The sequence below is a fragment of the Syngnathus typhle genome, linkage group LG20, assembly GCF_033458585.1.
Source record: "Syngnathus typhle isolate RoL2023-S1 ecotype Sweden linkage group LG20, RoL_Styp_1.0, whole genome shotgun sequence".
Classification (NCBI taxonomy): domain Eukaryota; kingdom Metazoa; phylum Chordata; class Actinopteri; order Syngnathiformes; family Syngnathidae; genus Syngnathus; species Syngnathus typhle.
In genome coordinates this window covers 4,347,464-4,366,834 of record NC_083757.1, presented here as the reverse complement: position 1 = coordinate 4,366,834, position 19,371 = coordinate 4,347,464, and the positions used below count along the sequence as shown (strand labels likewise).

General features: G+C 44.0%; 1 protein-coding gene and 1 long non-coding RNA gene across 2 annotated transcripts; one reads left to right on the top strand and one right to left on the bottom strand.

Annotated features, from left to right (window-relative positions):
* Positions 1 to 5,879: 5,879 nt before the first annotated feature.
* LOC133144835 (uncharacterized) lies at positions 5,880 to 9,331 on the bottom strand. Its single transcript, XR_009710779.1, has 4 exons — positions 9,192 to 9,331; positions 8,908 to 9,079; positions 8,092 to 8,211; positions 5,880 to 5,982 (listed from the first exon to the last, which is right to left on the bottom strand). It is a non-coding gene; the product is annotated as an uncharacterized LOC133144835 (long non-coding RNA).
* A 5,020-nt stretch (positions 9,332 to 14,351) lies between these two features.
* Positions 14,352 to 17,561, top strand: LOC133144834 (1-acylglycerol-3-phosphate O-acyltransferase ABHD5-like). Its single transcript, XM_061267801.1, has 7 exons — positions 14,352 to 14,485; positions 15,086 to 15,168; positions 15,250 to 15,628; positions 15,709 to 15,860; positions 15,926 to 16,037; positions 16,113 to 16,293; positions 16,372 to 17,561. The coding sequence occupies exons 1-7, from the start codon at positions 14,442 to 14,444 to the stop codon at positions 16,480 to 16,482; spliced, it is 1,062 nt and encodes a 353-aa protein (XP_061123785.1). The 5' UTR covers positions 14,352 to 14,441; the 3' UTR covers positions 16,483 to 17,561.
* Positions 17,562 to 19,371: the final 1,810 nt, after the last annotated feature.

Below are 19,371 nucleotides of genomic sequence, written 5' to 3'. Positions count from 1 at the left end.
ACTGCCCCTTACTTCCTCATCCTTTTGCATACTTGCACCTGACGTACCATTTGGGTGCTCATCGTTTCCATGTTTCTGGAGGCCAAAGCAACATGGCCTGATCTGCAATCCAGCTCTCATTTCCTGTTTAAAGCAATGCACAGTCTTGGTCTTGAGATCGTCCGGGAGCACAAAGCCACAATGGTAGCAGCTTGGATCAGAATTTAGGACTACATCACAAAGGTTGACTGTAGCATGGAGGGCTTCCTTAACTACCTGAGTGGCTTTGTGCGGTCCTGGGAGAGGGGGCAAGTTTTTTTGCTCATGCATAATCAGTGTCCTCATCTGAGGAAAAATTATTTTACGGTCACCACATGGGCCACAGCCAGAGGATTTAATTCTTCTTCTCATCGCGCCTTCTGAACCAGCAATGGAGGTAGAGGTTGGATTCAAATCTGTAAGTGAAAACAGAAAGTTGTCACGGACTGAGATTTAAAAAAAATCGAATCTGTGCAGCAAAGGTTGGCAATTTTATCACCAGTTTATATGCCAACTTCAAATTCTAGGGGATTGTTTTTCCTCCACTGTTTTTTTTTATTAGACATACAAAAAAAGAGCGGCCTGAAGGTATAACTACAAAAATATTGTCATTCAGTATTGCTTCAGTGCATCAGTTTGACAGTAACATCTGCTTAGAAATAGAACCCACCTAGAAAAGTTGTGCAGCTCAGCTCTTCACAAAGACATGGTTAATTTTAGGTTTCTTAATATATTGGTGATGGTTTGAAGGGAGTGTTGATCTTAAAAAAGAAAAAAAATACTTGAGCGTGCATCACATTGTGTTGCAAATGTCTAAACTAAGGTTGCTTTTTAACACTGGTTGAGGTCATAATTAATTTTTTTGCTAGATTTCCTAGTCGAGAAAATAATTTGAAATTTTAATTTCCATACTGTTCTAACAACTCCATTAATGCCAGGCCACACAAATAAAAACGTTAAAACGAAGCGTGTTAGCTTAGCATCCCCTCATGAAAAAAAAATAAACTCAACTTTTGATTTTTCATGGCCCAAACACTCATTCAAAAACTCTTGGGATGAATTGAATTAAAATAAAGCGAACAACAAAGTTATAAAGCGCCTTACGTGGCCTATTTTGGTTGCCCCGAACGTGCTAATTTAGGACCACAGCAAGGCGAAGTGGCCTTGCTGCGACTCACCAGCTCGGGCCAGAACCGCTGATGATTTTATTTCGTTTTCACTTTGGCAACAAGTTTAAAGTTTTAAGCGACGGCCTACATTTAAGGTTTGCAAGGTGGGCCGTCGGTGAACCCACGCAAACACGAGCCCTGGAGCTGCAAAGAATTCTGCGCGCTTGCTCTGAATACTCGCCTGTAATACAACCACGCCGCCATGGCACCAATTCCCCCGACGTCCCTTGGAAAGCACCGGGGTCATTTGTGCACTCCCCACTGTTGACACAAATGCTTCGGGTACTGGTGTCCGCTCTGAGCGGATTGGCGAGCGGATTCGTTCGGAAGAACGTCCTGTCACCTCCATCCTCTGACAGGTTTTGTTGGGCTCTCAGTATTTGTCGCGAAACCGGATTGAAAGAGGTGAGATCTGTCCTGTTCAACCTGGTTCCCTTTTTCGAGGATGGAATCATTATAGAATAACCTTTTTGTTGAAGTACTGTGTTCGGTTCCACGGTACCGCCAGTAGTGTGTGTTGATTAACGCAGGACGGCCATTTTGGGCGGAGTCGGGCCGCAGGTGTGGCCGTACAGCGCATGCGCAATGGGTTGACGCCTGACAATTAGATTTTGTGTACCGAAATTCTACATTTTCCAAGAGATGGCCAAAACTACACACTTTGCACATTTCATACTTTATTATATATGGATTTATACTACTCTTGGACAGTCCAAAAGCACAGACTGATTTTGTTTTGCCGTCTTATGCTCCAGTTGACCTATTTTGACAACCTGGGATGACTAAACAATAAAAAAACTGCACACAAAATTGTTTATTTTTCTTTATTAACTTAGTCTCTCTCACACAGAAATCATGTTCTCAAGATATCTAGCGTTGGTTTGATTTAAGCCCATCAAACAGTTTTCCCATGATTTTGAATTGGCTAAACTAGACACCACATTCATCACAAATAATCTTATTATCTGACATGAAATCTCTGATCTTATGGGTAGAGAATATCTTTTGTCTCCAAATCATTAATGTATTTTCGAGCTCGTTGAGGTGAAGCGTGCGAATGGTAAAGGAGAGACCCTGGTGTTGGGAAGTAGCCGTTCCCTGGAATGTGGCGGCCTGATTCACAACACCAGCTGTCCCGCCCCACCGAGCCGAGCCGGCAGATGGTGCTGAAATGGTGGAGAAATCCTCTTCCCATTAGGGAGAAGAGGAACGGTTACATCTCATTGCTTCTCCTTCGGGGGGCCGCAGTCTACTCTTCCCGCTCTCCCCTGGTCTGCACTTCTCGAATGACAGCTGTGAGAAGAGAACATGCAAATGAGAAGATGAGGCGTAAAAACAGACACTCGAGGGAACTTTTCTTTTTTTTTTTTTTTTTTAGTTGGATTTTCGTCATAAATTGGGAGCCTTTGCTAAACTTCTCTGCACCTGACAGGCCACTTGCAAACCTCTCTCCACTTGCAAACATCCTCTATGCAAATTTTATAATCACACCGACGAGAGGTGTGTGTGCGCGAATGTGAGCGAGATATAAGCTTTTACTTAGCATATGAAATGAGCTGAGATTAGAATGGGATAAAGAGCAGGGGAGTGTTACAAGAGGTCACCGTTCATTTTGATTCCGTGAAGCACTTTCATCTTCGCCGCCCGCTCTCACAGGCATTGGACCTGCTTACACTTGCCTACACTTACAATCTCATTTAAATGTTGAATGGCGGCGACGGGAAAAAGAGGAATAAAAGGCAGCAATTAGGCACTAGCCCGGAGCAGTGATCAAATGCAATTCGAGGCATTTAGCTGATGTGGCTATCGTGTCCACAACACGCCCGGGTGCTGTTTGTTTTCTTGCAGCCGTCAATAGGTTGAATGGGGTTAATTATCACGCGTGAGGTTGAAAGTCGCACGATATTTACGATCAGCAAATTGATCCAAGCATGTTTGATGCTGATTGCATTAGCTGTAAATTCCCATAATGTATACAAGTGTCGTTTTGTTGTCCTTTGACGGCTTTATAATCTAAATCTAGATTTTCTCACTACTTTTCAAAAGGCACTATTATGATGAACACATTAAAGACTATTATTATAAAATTGATTTTTGCATTTATTGAAATATTCTTAAAATTTCAACTGGAGCCTTCTGCTGATTTTAAGGGTGCTAAAAAGTCTTTCACGCTTTAAATCTTTTCATAAAAGTGCCTTATAGCTAATTTCAGGCGTGTGTGCATGTGTGTATTTAAACACTGACGGCAGACGACAGTGTTGATTAAGGGCCCTGTGAAATAAATCTGATTAATTTAATTAGCACTACAGGGGGAAAAGATTTTGCTTGGAGGATAAATAGGGAGGAATGGCGGATCAAAAAAAATATATGATTGCTCTTGGTAGGAGGGCTGAATAAACCTGGGCAATTATGATATGATTCCATAACTCAGGCTTTATGATACGAAAGATGATATTGATTTTCAACACGCATTTGAGTGCATTTCTTTGTCCGTATGTGTGTGTGAAGCAGACAGCAAGGCGAGCAGCAGCTGAATTCCTTTAAATATCCCTGCCTGCCTCATCATATGGTTGCTATGGCAGCCGGCCTCTGCTATCCAGATAACGTCCACATGCAGCGAGGCACCTCCTCTACCTGAACGGATACTACACATACGAACTGAGGGCTCCGTGAAATAAAAACGGAGAACAATTTGATGTTTGGAGGGAAAAGATCAAATATAATGCAGAAGAGGAGGAGGGGATAGAAGAAATGGCTGATAGAGGGGACAAAATGAGGGTGAAAAAGAGGATGTTCTGTGATCTGTGGCAATTTCCACAGAACAAAGACAAATGAAAGGTAGATAGTCAGACTCCCGGAGGTGACAATAACAGGTGGCGTCTTTTCAAAAGGCACCTATTTCATTTTCTGAACAACTCCTTTCTTCCCCGTCCTGTTCTGCCATTTTTCTGCGGTTTACACCCACCCCCCCATCCTTTCTTTTGTCTGCCTTCCTACTGCCGGTCTCGTCCTCCCTCGCTTTCATTTTTTTTAATTCAAGCTCATTTAATCGTACGTATAGCTGAGGGTCCGCCGGCCACATTAAAGATGTTGGATGTATGCGGTAATCCTCATCAAGATTACTTGGTACTTAATTTTCTTAAATCAACATAATATGGTGTAAAAAATACCAACAAGATATTGCCAGACTTCAAATTAGTTTCAGAGTGACAAACTGCTTCATCATATTTTTCCATCAATTTACAATAAATAAGTCGGCCAGCAATGGTTGAAATGTCCATCGAACTCACCTTAGTCAATCTATGAGACAGATCTTTAAAAGATGATATTCGACATCCATCTTTGCGTTTTTAATGCAGCCTAAAAGGGAAACAAGAGCAATCATTAAAGAGCGCGTATGCGGTTGTGTATGTTATATTGGCAGAAAAAGAAAAAAAAAAGCCCACGAGAGCAAAGTGGGAAAGAAAGTCGATGACGACGGCACCCTCAATTTCCTCTTAAAGCACAAAGGAGGCCTGATTGCATTTGAGCGATAGATATGGCTGCGCCTCAGCATCTCCTAATGCATCTGTAAATTGAGTTGGAAAATGACGACGTCTGTTGTCTGCGCTCGGGATGGAAGCCAAGCGGGTAGGCGAGCATCCTCCCCACCCTGGAAGCCGCAGACCTCCGCAATATTCACTCAAGACGGATTTTGCACCACCGAAGCATCTTCAAGTGGGGTGAAATTACAGTAATACAGAAAACCCGGATTATGACACCGTTTAAATGTAGCAAAACGCCGGAAGGTTCTTTAAGCACATAAATAGCAACAACGGCATTTTGTGTCCATTTATCACGGATCCGTGTGATAACGCATTCATTTCCTCATTAACCGGAAGCTGAACGGCAGGTACACAAAGACGCCGCATTGGAGTTCGTGTCCTCAAATTCCGTCGACTAAAATTGAGAACATCAATAAAATCAAGATGATGGCGTTCTCCTTTAAAGTGTTATTTTTAACTCGCTTTAAAAAAAGGGCCTTTTTTTTTTTTTTGAAGGAAGCAAACGCTCCAGAAGCGTGCAAGTAATTTAACAAAAGCATTTATTTGGTGCTTTCAAGATTTTACTCCTGTGTAAAATTTTCAAATGGAAAGCCGGTCGACTCAACCAAAGTGTTGGTGTAACGCATTAATGCATTGAGCGGCTTGCGACGGAACACTTTGAGGCGGACGGATGCATTAGACACAAGGGCAGGGATTTGAAAGCGCGAGCCTGTTGGTGGTCCACGCACGCTTTCCCTCACGCACGCGCGCACACACGCCCACGCGGTCCCGATAAGACCGACAGTCATTTAGTTGAAGCTTTGTCTCTTTTTTTTTTTTTCTGCGGCATCTCAACGAACTGCGCAAAACGCTCAAACTTGCTGTATTATAAGCAGCTGATCCAAAAACGTAGAAATTGTAATAAGAGGCCGTGTATTTTAAATAGCATCACGATGAAGAACGATTTTTGTCAGTGTGATAATTACAAAAAAAAAAAAATCGCTTACTATTGTCAATGGTGACTGATGTGTTTTAAAGCTAATGCACCCCACCCTTCTTTTTCTGACGCAAGATGGATCGTTTGGCCTCGTGTTTGAGTGCACATCTAAAAATTTACAAGTTCCTGCCTTGCTGACTCGCCCACCGAGGGGTGCCAGCCGAGCACTAACCCTGATGACTCCTGCAGGATGCCAGCTGGGCAGGGCAGGGTAGGGCAGACAAGGCCCGGCTGGGCGGGCGGCACGGGCCGGTCGGCTTGGCGAGGCAAACAACTGCAAAGAAACAACAAGATCAGCTTTTTGAAGACGGGTCGCTGACAAATATGCAAATGTGCGCTTTATCTCGGCGACTAAATGTGTCTTTTCATGGTTTCGACGGGAAACAATCGACGATTGTTCCGCCATAATGACTCTTACATTCTAGGTTGGGTACGTCGATGTTGGTAATTATGGATTAGCGGAGGCTGCCCACGACACACACACGCACAAAAAGCAGGATTACGCTTGGCACAAATCTACCCACAGCAGCAACATATGCACACGCATCACCCTCAGACCTACGCACTCGTCGGCCATCACAGGCAGCGTGTCTGCTCGGCAGCCATTTTGCACGCCGGCTCTGGAATTTTCACTTAATTAAATTGACGTTTCCGCAACCACGCATCACAGTTTCAGCAAAAAAAAAAGATGCTCGCCAGCCCGGACGTCAAAAACCACGGATTGTGTTTCGTTCGTACGGCCGGCGTGCAGCCAAGCGTGAACTCCACTAGGCGAGATATGTATATATGCAACGTGGAGGCGAGAGGGGCTGAGAGGGAAAGAGGGTAGGGGGGCACGCCCTACAGCTTGACAGCATTCACATATGGAAAGGGGGGGGGGGAGGAAAAGGCATAACGAGAAATGTACAGCTTGTTTGAGGGCCTGCGTTTTTAACACAAAGAGCCTGCAAGGTTGTAAATGACCCTCGTGGAAAAGTATAAATCTAACACAAACACTATAGAAGGTAATAAACGTCCGCTCAGATCAATACGTAGCATCGGAGACGCCATTTCAAATGATTGACAACCGACGTCTTTGTTCAAATTTATGATGTCGTGCAAAACGATGATGGGAAAGATGCTCGTTATTACCTCATTAAAAAAAAAAAAAAAAAAGGTTCGAGTGACCCTTACTAGAAACTGCCTCCCCATTTTTTGAAGAGATGTACTGATATCCTCCATCACATGGGCCGGACATAAAAAAGGCCACTTAAGGATAACATCACATCTCATCTCGTGGTTGACACCCGAAAAAAAAGGGGGGGGGGGGGATGTAATAGAATATAACAGGGGAGGTTAAGGCGAAGGATCAATGAGGTGTGCATTGGCGAAAAGGACGGTGAAAACGGTGGCAGGTTGAATAAGGGCGTTTGGTAAAGAACGAGTGAGTGGGGGTTGAGGGGGGGGGGGGCAGCGGCTGCAATGCGCACATGGCATCTTTCCGAACCCAGACGTGAGGATCACATGTTGTGCGTGTGACGCCCTCCATACATGTGGTTCTTCATCATACACCCCCCCCTCCTCCTCCCGCCATGAGACCGCCGCACATATGATCGCCGCCCTTTGTCTGGGTCAGCCATAGTCGCCGGTTCCACGCATCACGCTGCCATTCTTTCGTTCCACGGTTGCACTCACGCGTATTCACACGCGCTCGCACGTAGTCATGTGCGTGGCAGATGACCACCCCAACCCCCTTCGCTTTCTTTGACCTGTGTATTTAATCGCATTCACTCTGGTATGTCTATCAAACATGACAGTCGTCCTCCTGTCATGACCGACAAACCAACCCGCGTGTCCTCAGAGTGCACTCCCCCCGCCCCCACGCCCCAACCCCCACCCCATCTATACCTACACCGCCATCATCATCCTCACCATCTCCTGTGAGCCTGTCCTCCTATCACCATGAGTCAGGAGTGTTGGGCGGCAATTAAGATTGGGGAATCGAGGGGAAGGGGGATTATATCGTGAAGACCCTGGTTGACTTCTTTCTTCTCACCCACCCTCCTTTCCGTTGTCATAACTGGTGGTTGGTGACGGGGGGGAAGTTTCCCACCCAGCGGCGGCTGCGTGCACAGCGTCAAACTGAGGGGACCCTTTGTCTCTCACCACCATACTGGAAGAGATGGTGTGCGTACAGACACGACATATATTCTCTACACGTGTGTGTCCACACATGTGTAGATGACACCAATCGTACTCTCATGCGCACTTTGCAGGTGACAAGCATGACATCCTGGAGCCCACTGGTACCTGCACACCTGTATCACGTACATGTGTTTATTTCATTGGGATGCCATGTGGTCGGCAAAGGCACGTGTCAGTGTAAGCGTGTGTTCGGACTCACCTGGCCTTGACGCGGCGGCGCTCAAGTCGGGGTGGCGGAGCGGTGACACTTGACGTGGCTCCTCTTGCCGCTCTCGCTCTCTCTGCTATGGTGTATAGGATCATCAGCTACACCCTTGCACTGACAGGAGAGGGGGAGACAGAGAGGAGGGGTTCTTATCCAGCCTGTCGGATCATACCACCCGCCTAGAGGGGATGCGGGGGAGCGGGCCGGACCGGCGGAGCCCTTGTGACGCTGGCGCCGATGCCCCGGAGTCGTCCCTGCTGTCTGCATGACGATGGTCTCTCCCGCCTTCCTCCGCTCTGATTGGACGACGCGCTTCCTCCTTCATCAAAATGTAAAATTCCAAGACAGAGAGTAGTGCGGCGTCGTGCGTATACGCGCGTGTGTTTGTGTGTGAAAAAGGCAGACAATGCGAGCGGGAGGGGAAAAAAAAAAAAAAAAAAGCCTTTTGTGCACGTTACAGAAATACACGTCGGTCACGCTTGTATGACTGATTGCTTTTACAGCAGTGTGTGAGCACGAATGTGTTTTTGCGCCTTTGTGCGTCAAGCAGACGATAGACAAGATGCCATTGTCTGCGTGGGTGTGATGGAGGAAGAGGTAGTTCAGAGAAAAGACAAAGAGCGAAAGAGAGAGTAGGACAAAGTGTGTCGAGAAAAGGCGACCTACACATGTGTTAAAATTCATCTTTGTGTTGGACTGTCACTTTCTCTTAACAATTTGACACACGCTCCCAAAGGAGACCATGTCAAGATGGTGGCCGACTTACCCCGCCGCCCTGCCCCTCCCCTCCCTCCAATAAAAACCTCTCACCTCCGTCTCCCGGCGGGACCTTCCATCCATCCATACGTTGGAGGTCCCCGAAGACGTATTGAGGAAAAAAGCGCAGATAGACCAGCGTGAGCGAGGACAAAGTGCATCCACGGCGTTCACGTGTTCCAGTCTCTTCAGGATAAGCGGATGAAATACTGCTGACTCACGATGCCTGCATTAGAGCACACACAGATGAAAAAAAAAAAAAAAAAAACAGACAAAGGCTGGAAATGAAAAAGAATCCTCCACCAAGGCATGACACAAATCTACAATCTTCAACTCACCCCTGATAAGTTTATTCCAATCAAAGGCAGACCTCCGCCAAGGCCTTAGCACGGGAGCAACGACAAGAACAAAAAGTTAATACCAATTTGAAGCCATCATATATCAACTTAAAAACAGGTGAAAATAAAAATGTCGCCCTATTTTGTGAACTTAGGGTGCCATCCTCCTTGAAAACAGACCTTGGCTCTCTCCTGGCTTTTCTCCGTCTCTCTCCTGCTGCTGATTTAATTACCATCTATATTTATCAGCGCTGGTGACGCTATTTTGGTTTGCCGACTCTTCTGGCTGATATCGGTGGGCTACATTATTCAGTGCGGGAGCTCGCCTGTGAAGAAACTGAAGTTCCGACGTTTCTCGTGATCTATTTCACATACATGACTGTGCGCAATATGTGTTTTGAGGGGAGGTGTCTGTGTTTGCTTTAGCGCCAAAGCACGGAGATAAAGACTGCAGACTCGACAGTTCGGGCCTGGCAGACCCGCGTATGGATCGTCCTCCATATTTGCCTGTGATTTATTATTGTTCCTCAGCAGAGGCCACAGTCATCTGAGAGATGATGGCCATATTGATCTGATAAACAGTTTCATTTACTGCCAAAGCCTGCCATTCATGCCCACGTGCGTGCACACACACACACACATACACACACAGCAGGAATAACCTAGCTTTCTGCTCCATCAATTCCCCACCCTCCTCCTCCACGTCTGCCGTGCTTCTTCTTCTCCTCCTCCCCCCCCCCTGCGGCCACCTCAGCCTCTCGACACTCTTTAACCCGTTCCTCTTCCACGTCTTCCTCGCCAACTTATCTTTATTCAAGGTTGTTTCTCACTACATGAAGATTATCCCGCCGGAGCCATCCGAAGGCAAAGCGACAAAAGCGTTTAACCTTACCCTCCGATTTGTCTTGTACTATTCCATCGTGTTCCCGCAAGGACATTCTCTTGCGAATTCGTACATTTGGCTGTTTATTAAAACTGTAAAAAGAACAAAAATAAGGGTGACTCAAAAACGAGATGGCATTCGCAAGTGTTCAGCAATGATCACAAAGTGGACAAAGGAAACATCACAAAGCATAAATCCACTTCAAATTCATCACAAGGCCATCTGAGGACTGTGACACACTGATTACTTTTCTAGAATAATCACAAGGTTGCTGACAAACAAACAGTAGACCAAGTCTACATTTTCTAATATTTTAGATGATACAATTACAACAATTAAGGGATGACTTTGTTATTATTTCAGGTTTACATTCAACTTTTTTTCAGTGTGGTGATGACATAAAGATAATATTGAAATCCACCAACGACAACATTTTTGTTGTTGTAATTATTAGATAATCTGGGTGTAAATCACACCAATTTGAACCTAACTCTTGGATACTGTTCTTATAAAGGACATTTTTATGATGTGAGCATGTGTTAATATAATTTAGGGCTCATATCTGCTAATTACCACCTACTTTAAATGAATTTGCAGACCACCGAAATGAAGTGCTAGTTTGACGTCGTGTCCTAATCTGCCATTAGGCAGGACTTTGTACTCAGTACATCCGCAACTGTGTAATTGATGTTATGGGTCACACGTCTTTAATTAGCCCGACAAGAGGGTTATTGAGAAACTCGGGCAATTTAACAATTGTGAAATAATTCAACTTCTTAATATTTTGCAATTAGATGTTTTGTGCTAATGTGGAAAGAAAATGAGGGATAATCGTGGCGGCCTTGTCTGATGTGTGGCTTGCATGTCTTTTTGTGAGTGTGCACATTATTTGGGAGTAAACACTAAATGGCATCCACCAGGAAATGTATAACATATTCACACACACAAGTACACACTCACACTCGAAGGCTTTCAGTTTCTAAATCAATCCCACATCCGTAGCTAATGCAGTGCCGGGCCCTCTTCAGGAAACATTAGGCCTATTAGTCAAAGTGTATGCATTCCTGTATATGCATGTGTGTGTGTGTGTGTGTGTGTGTGTTTGAGTGGGTGTGGAAGCCGCACACTCAGCACGAGCTGATCTCAGTGGATCCCGTGAGGTCAGCAGGTGCAATAGGGAATAAGGGACCATCTTATTGTGCGTGTGTGTGTGTTCGCTCCCTCGATATCCTCTGGGCTCTTTATCGCTCTAAAATTATCCTCCATTTACTGGAAGTCAGGCCGAGATGAGTCGGGGGAAGAAGGGAGGGGAGGGGGGGGGGTATGGGCACTCTTGTTTGAACGTCCAGCTAGATCACTTGTGGTTGCAGCACAACTTAAGAGACAAATGGTTGTCAAATACTGCAAGGTAATGTAATTTAATACTGCAAGCGTTGATAGAGAGCAACTTCCGGAGTCAATTGCATCAAAAGTAGTGTTGATCTGAGGAAGTTTTTATAAAGTACAATTGGATTGCATTTTATTTTTCTTAATACTTTTTTGGATGCTGTTTTTTTTAGTTACAAGCGTGGTCACGATGCAAATTAAATTTGTAGGTCAAGGCACCACTTTATTTCCTTTGCTGAATGTATAGCGTAGGTGCTGACATTGGCCCTTAAACGCGACATTTACATCAACCACTATCCAGAGATAAATATCCATACTCTATATAGCTGCTTTTGTTCCTTCGCCTGACATGGCCCTCGGCCCTCCACTTCCTCGTCGTCTCCCTCACACTGTATTATATCCCTGGGGACAACGCGAGATGGATCAAGTCTCTACAAATCAATATCATCCATTCATGTGGCTGCAGCTCAAGCATGGTCATGTGAACCGGCACTCTGGTACATGCACGCACAAAAGTTGCTGAATCGATATAATTGCATCTCGGACGAGCGCGGCTGGAGGAGGGTGAGGGGCGGAAATGGACTCAAAATGCGTTTTATGGTGCTTGCAAACTAGAAGTTGCTGGGAATTTTCTTTCTTTGAGCATCAGCGATAATATTAGCCTCCAACAACAGCGGAAGGAAGTCTCCAGATAATAGTCGTGCAGATTGGCCGAGGCTACAAACCACGAAGGATGGAAAAGTGAGAGGGAGGAGACGATGGAGGAAACTAATGGAGAGAGCAAGACAGTGAAGCCCGGCCATTATAAATCATATCCACTCTTGGCGCCAGCCGCGTATCCTAGCAACCAGACAGACTCTGCATCCCTGCCGCCCCCTGTCTACAGTATGTATCGCTCACAGCCCTGGTAACTTTTTACCCATAGTGCACTGGGCCATGCCCCCAGAAACTCCTGACACACACGCTTATGGCGATAGCTGCACCATCGAGTGTGCTGTTCGGGCTGCTGAGATCTAATGAGAACTGACTGTTGGGCCAACAAAGAACTCAGTGCACACGCGGTTTTCCAAACACAATATAAAAAATGCAACAGTGACAATTCTAGCACATGTGCAGACAGGAATTATTCATGCATCTATTTTCTATCATGCTTATCCTCAATGTGTGAGAAGATAATCTCTGCATCATGCGGTGTTTTTTTTTTTTTTTTACAGAAAATCATATTCATAAAAAAAAAATTGAATTACCCATGAAGGCCTGGTTGCCACTGGATGACACTAAACAGACTCTCGTGTACACAGCAGTTTCAATGCCTTACTTTTTCCCATTCGGAGTGGTCAGGGGGACACAAACACATAATTTATGTGTGTGGGTGTGTGTATGAGTGCGGCAAGAACGATGCACTCAGCAGCCACTCAGTCATCCCATAGCCCAAGTGCCACCACAAGTAGGTGGTATGAGAGGAAAATGGTGTTTGAGAAATAAAAGACAAAGTAGCCAGTGTGTAAGAAGTATACATACATAGAGGACACTAGCACGCCCCCTTGCGGACACAGACAGGCATGGGTCTCCTCCCACAGTGTTTTCTTTTCCTGTTGAATGAATCAAATCAAATAATTTGCATACGGTTAAACGCAGAGCATAAAGCACACCATTAATTTTGTTTGTTAACAGTCAGTTTGATGGATTTGTGCCAGCACATTAAATTCTTCCATTTAATACTGTGTGCAAAGTGACTGAATGATGCTTTAGAGGTTTTCAAGGGTACCACTTTTTTAATCTAGAAGATAAAACCTCTTTTAACATTTAATGAGATTCAGGGAGAGAGAGAGAGGGGGGGGGGAGTAAAAGAAGAGAAAAATAGTAAAGATAGCAAAAGCGCTCTTCCTAAAGCAATGGGATCATACTGTACACTCAAATCCTGGAGGATAATGAATTAAATTAACTTTTTATTTAATCTCTCGCCTCTTATCTTAAAACTGTACAGCCAAGTTTATGCAGATAAGCTTAGGTTTAATCTCTAACTTGGTAATTATCTTTTCCGTCTATTGTCAGCCTTCAAAAAACTCATTCCGAGTGTGTCATTGCACAAGGTGGAGTGGAGACGCCATTCTTAGAAAAAAATAAAAAAAATCTAATATCTTAAACCACTGACATACTTTCGCGTGGAAACAGACTTGTGGCCTTCAACCTATACACCTGATTAAACAGGCAGGAGACAGAAAACTCACATTAGTCAGGCAAAATAATAGTTAATAAAAATAAACACACATAAAGGGAATTAATGTAAAGTACTCGTCAGTGGCTCCTGCAACATTAAAACCTTGATGGACCAAATGGTTCAAAGTTGGAAAATTGCTAACAATTGTCCCTCAAGCGTGCACGTTGCTATAAATAACTTCCGATTAAAACATTAATTGAATCTGATTGGAAATTGCAATGGCTTCGATTCCATAAGAAGTCAGTTTGTTATGGATGCCATTTTGCTCTTTTTTTTTTTTTTTTTTTTTTACTATTCAGCAATTATTCTGTCATTGTTTTTTTGTAATTGTCGCAATGTTTACGTACCTCTTTGAGGGCGTCATTTGAAGGAAAATGGTTTGAATACAGTTGTCATTTATTTAATCAAACATGTGACCACTAACTCGAATAACGACGTCAACAAATTGGCTTTGTTTTCAAAAAGTACTGTTGTGTTCAATGACATTCGGCCACACGTCTGAACCATTGCGTTAAAGTAGGCAGACCGGCAGAAAATTCCACTGCTCTACTTAAAATTTAATCGAGCTAAACATCTACAATAATATTAAGATACATTTCGACTTGTGGAAAATTATCCTCTTATATCATGTTATCCTTACGTTTGTGTTCGTGGGGCGTAATCCTCACTTCCAGTTAAGTCTATTGACGCGGAGTGTACTTGAACGCAACATGGTAAATTCTGACATTTCTCCAACTCGGTCGTAGGACCACCGTTAAACATGCTTAGTATGGCGGAATGGGATCCACCTGCCAAGGAGCAAAGGTACGATTATGGTTTTGAACATTTTAACCTCCTAAAATCCACTAGTGTGTCTTACGATGCGATCTCAACATTGCTCCGTTATTTTCTTGAACGAATTGACAACACGGCCGGGTAGCTACTGTCAATCGCCATTCGTCTGTTTGGGAAAGTGCACCAAACTTCTATGCCAAATAGTTATTTTTTGAGAATTTCTCTTACTTTGTGCGGACTTGACTGTGAATATTTTACTTCTGAAAGGTTTTGTTATCCGATTGTTTATTCGGCGTGTAGTTTAGCTAGTCTTGCTGGATGTTCTGTCGAAACACCTCTTTTTAACTCCCCTTCTTGACTGCCTGTCGGTTCTAAGAATGTCGAATTTTAGTACTGAATGTATTTTTTTGATATTTGTAAAACAGTCGAGTAGTTTCATTTTGAACATGTTGTCAAGTTCTGCTAGAATGGATTGTCAGGGAAGTCCCAGACTGCATGTCAGCAATGATAAGAAAAATGTCATGGTCAAAGTTCAATTTATAGACTAGGGCTGAGGAACCAACCATACATAGGATTTGCTTTTTAAAGAAGAAAAAAAAAACATCCACCCATTTCATTTTTTGTCTGCAGCTCCTGGTTATTAAGTTGGCTGCCATCATGGTGCCCCACTTCCCTCACTCAGCTTAAAGATGCAGAGGAGAAAATGCTGAAAAGTAAGAGATGTGAAAAGATGATTTTTGTGCTCAACAAACCTTTGATCCATATATTTCTTACCTTGATCCTTAACACTGTAGGTGTCAAGCAGGCTTTCTCCAGACAGCATGTCCGCATCTCCAACGGAAACTACCTGTGGACCATCGCCTTCCAGCCACCCTCCATTCCACAGTCCAGGCCTCCTCTGGTTTTGCTGCACGGCTTTGGCGGCGGCGTGGCCCTGTGGACTCAAAATCTGGACTCACTCTCCAGCGGCGGTGCCGTCTACGCCGTGGACTTGCTGGGCTTCGGCCGAAGCAGCCGGCCGCTGTTCAGCGGTGAGCCCGAGGGGGCCGAGGAGCAGTTTGTGGACGCGCTGGAAGAATGGAGGGAGAAGCTGGGCCTGCAGGAAATGCTGCTACTGGGACACAACCTGGGAGGATATTTGTCTGCTGCCTATACTCTCAGATACCCAAACAGGTAGACCAGCACAATACATCACCAGGTCACAGGTCACCAATTTATTGTGCTCACTAAAAATTTGCTGTGTGTGTGTGCAGGGTAAAACATTTGCTGCTGGTAGAGCCATGGGGGTTCCCCGCCCGTCCTGAGAACCCGCACCATAACTCCATCCCAGTGTGGATCAGAGCCATGGGGGCCGTCATGAGCCCCTTCAACCCGCTAGCTGGCCTCAGGCTAGCCGGGCCTTTGGGTTGGTACAGTACACACAGCAGATCAGTGTTGACAGGCTTGTAATGTTTTCATTCCTCCCCCCAGGTCCGACGCTGGTCCAAACAATCAGATCTGACTTCAAGCAGAAGTACTCCTCCATTTTTGATGACAACACCGTGTCCAACTACATCTACCATCTCAATGCTCAGACTCCCAGGTAGGCCACTTTGCACAACGATGGAATCCACTTTGTCCAACCAACCCAGTGAAGACATGCACGTTCCTGTTTTAGCGGCGAAACAGCGTTCAAGAACATGACCGTCCCGTACGGCTGGGCGAAGCGGCCCATGTTGGAGCGCATCGGACAAGTTCAGGCGGGAATTCCCATTTCTTTTATTTACGGCTCGCGATCAAGCATCGACAGCGCCTCAGGATACGCCTTCAAGAAAACCAGGCCGGAGGTTGGAATCACCGTAAGAGCTTTTCGTACATTTCGCACATAGAAAGAATGTGATGGAAGTATTTCTAATCTGCTTTCTTATATTTGACAGGTCATTCGAGGAGCGGGCCATTACGTTTTTGCCGATCAGCCTGAAGACTTCAACCAAACAGTCCACAGCATCCTCTCCAGAACCAGCTCAGACTTTGACCTGAAACCATGACTTTTTTTTTTTTTTTTTAAACCTCACCACTAAACAGGGACCACTAAAGCATTTAAGTTTTTCTTTCACGCACTTTACCGACCGGAGACGCTCGTCTGCCACTCGGGATAAACTCTCCCTTGGCCTCCGAGGATTGCGTCAAAAAGCTGGCGCGAATAATGCGATCACGTGCCTTTGGAAAAAGATGTGGGGCAACTCTTATCTGAATGTGGAAAGACAATTCTCCCAAGTGGACATCTTGTTCGGAGCACGGATCTATACAGAATGTTCTCGCAGATACGAGGGAAAAAGTAAATAGGACAAAGGGCAACTGCTCGCCTGTGTGTGTGTGTGTGTGTATGTGTATGTGTGTGTTGGTTCTCGGAATCCTCACCTCTCCTAACCTAACCAGTAGGTGTCAGCACAGCACACTGCCTCAACTGGTTTGTTACACAGTCCATGATCCTCTAGAAGTTTGGTTGTTTTTTTTAGGAGGTTGGAATTCTACAAAAAAAAAAAAAAACATACACTCACACACAATCTGTTGCCTAAAATGTGCAGCAGTATATGAGGTGTGTCAGAAGAACTCCAGGACAGGAGTCACAAAAGATGTACAGTGGCGATATATAAAAAGTCTACACACCCCTGTTAGTAAAGGTTTTTGTAAAAAGAAAAGAAAAATGCCCCAAAGTATTATACTGTTCACTTTGCACATTAAAGGGGTCAATCACAGCCACCAGTCCTGGAACATTTCAGACATCACCTCATATTGTTCTACTGTCTTCCATTGGAACACAACAAGGGAACATTAAATGGTTAGCCAAGTAGGAATTCATGTTTGTAGCTTGATTTTTTTTTTTTTTTTGGTGTGTTCTTATTTCATGTGTTTAACAAACCTTTTAAAATGATAAAATGTGGTTTCCTACCTGCAGCTCAAATGTACTAAAATATATCACGTCATTGTATCAACAATATATACGTACATAATCTCATAAACAACACAAGAGATGTGAATTTAAAAGCTATTTGCAAGGAAATTTGCGTCTGCTTTCATAACTTCATGTGACTGTTAATAAATGATTTTTTTGGAATTTTAAAAATTGTATGTATGCATTATTTTTTTAGGGGGAAAAATATGACTAGTTCGATTCATACAAACGTTTATGTGCAGAGGCTTGAGCCGTGTTGGACTGACCATCTGACAGCACTCCCACTCTCAGAGGCTATTTTAGCTGTCATCACGTGGATGCAGCCAGGTTCGTCTGGGTACACTTAAGGGGAGCTGCATCCACCACAGAAGTGTTTAGGTGACACCATTTAGGGTCAACACGTTAGAAAATGATTACCACTGAATGTTATTATTGCCATTCTAAAAGACACTGGAGATTTTTTTTCATGGTCTGGCTTGTGAGTGAAGGCCCCATCTGCATCTGCCAGTTTGTGTCAATGCACAGACATCAACGGCAGCGCACTTGGAGCGTCTCCTGGCAACAATGTAGTCACGGAGACCAAGTCTGTTGGACTGCCAAGCTCCAGGAAGTAACGCTGTGCTCGGTAATGATCGGTTGTTGCTCCATGCAGACGCCCTGCTTTGCGGGACAAAAATACACATACATGTAAGGCACTGGACCATGTGAATTGATGGTGGTGTATTTTTTCTCCACAGCATGGCTCTTAAAGTGAGTGCTGAGAAGAACGACGTGTGCGGTACAAAGTGTACTAGTTTACGGTTTATAATTTTAATTTTTTTATTTTAATATTTTATTTTAATATCTTAATATTTCAATATTATTGTAATATTATTGTAATATTATTGTAATATTATTGTAATATTATTTTAATATTTTAATATCTTAATTTTAATATTTAGATTTAGAATATTCGTAATGGTTTAAGCATGTGTTTCAGACATTGACCGCGAGAGGGCGACAGAGCAATACAAAACATCCGCCCCCCATCAATTTGGCCCTCACGAAAGTGAGCGCTGACAAGAACGGTATGCGGTGCTAGTGTAAAAGAAACGGCAAAGAAATAAAAATACATATTGATTTTTACATGCTCATCAATTACATTTTCAAAAGAAAAACTATTTTAGTATTACTGTGTGCTATATTTGTGACTTTTACAAATCTTATGACTAAAAACATTTCTTTTTTAATGTATCGATTTTATCCTTACACTTAACATGATGGTTTTCAGGGGTAGTTTAATTTCATAAATTATTAAATAAAATAAAATATGAAACATCATGTCAACAAAACATATTTTGCATTACTGTAAATATCCAAACAGATCATCTGAGTATTTTTCTTCCTTCAGTACACATGCAGAACATGCATGATTCCCAGAGCCTGCACGCTTGTCACTCCATGACACCCACACACACTCCCATGGGAACACACAATCATTCCATTACCACAAAATGAGTGAAGTGACAGAAGCTCGCATCCTGTGAAAGGCTCCATTAACACAAGCCCATCACCAACCGGCTTTGACTTCCTCCGTAGTAATCAGCAGCATTGTGTGCTGCTTTACAAACCATAACAACACTAAATGCCTATTCACTTTGCTTTTTTTCCCCCAAAACAACACAATCTATCCTATCCTCTTGGCCATTTGCAAATAAATATAATGCAGTGGGTAGCCATGGTGTTCCTGCCAAGCTGGCCTGCACTTTATTTTTAAATCAGAATAGGTTGCTAGGGTTAACCAAATAATGAAGTTAAAAAGTTCCAATGCAGCTGCAAGGCAAGTGGGCTAAAACTAAAAATAAAGTGAAGACAGCTGGCAGGGAGGAGGGGGGTCGGCTGTGAGACGTAAGGGGCCAGCTGGGGAGCCTCGGAAAGCCAGACAGGTGACACGGCATGACACCACATATATGTGCATATTTACATATATGGTTTTGTTATA

Bases quoted from the DNA above. Each gene is read 5' to 3' on its own strand.
- LOC133144834 (XM_061267801.1), top strand. From the start codon at position 14,442: ATGCTTAGTATGGCGGAATGGGATCCACCTGCCAAGGAGCAAAG. The intron at 15,169-15,249 runs GTAAGAGATGTG...TTAACACTGTAG, and splicing joins AGAGGAGAAAATGCTGAAAA to GTGTCAAGCAGGCTTTCTCC. The intron at 16,038-16,112 runs GTAGGCCACTTT...TTCCTGTTTTAG, and splicing joins CTCAATGCTCAGACTCCCAG to CGGCGAAACAGCGTTCAAGA.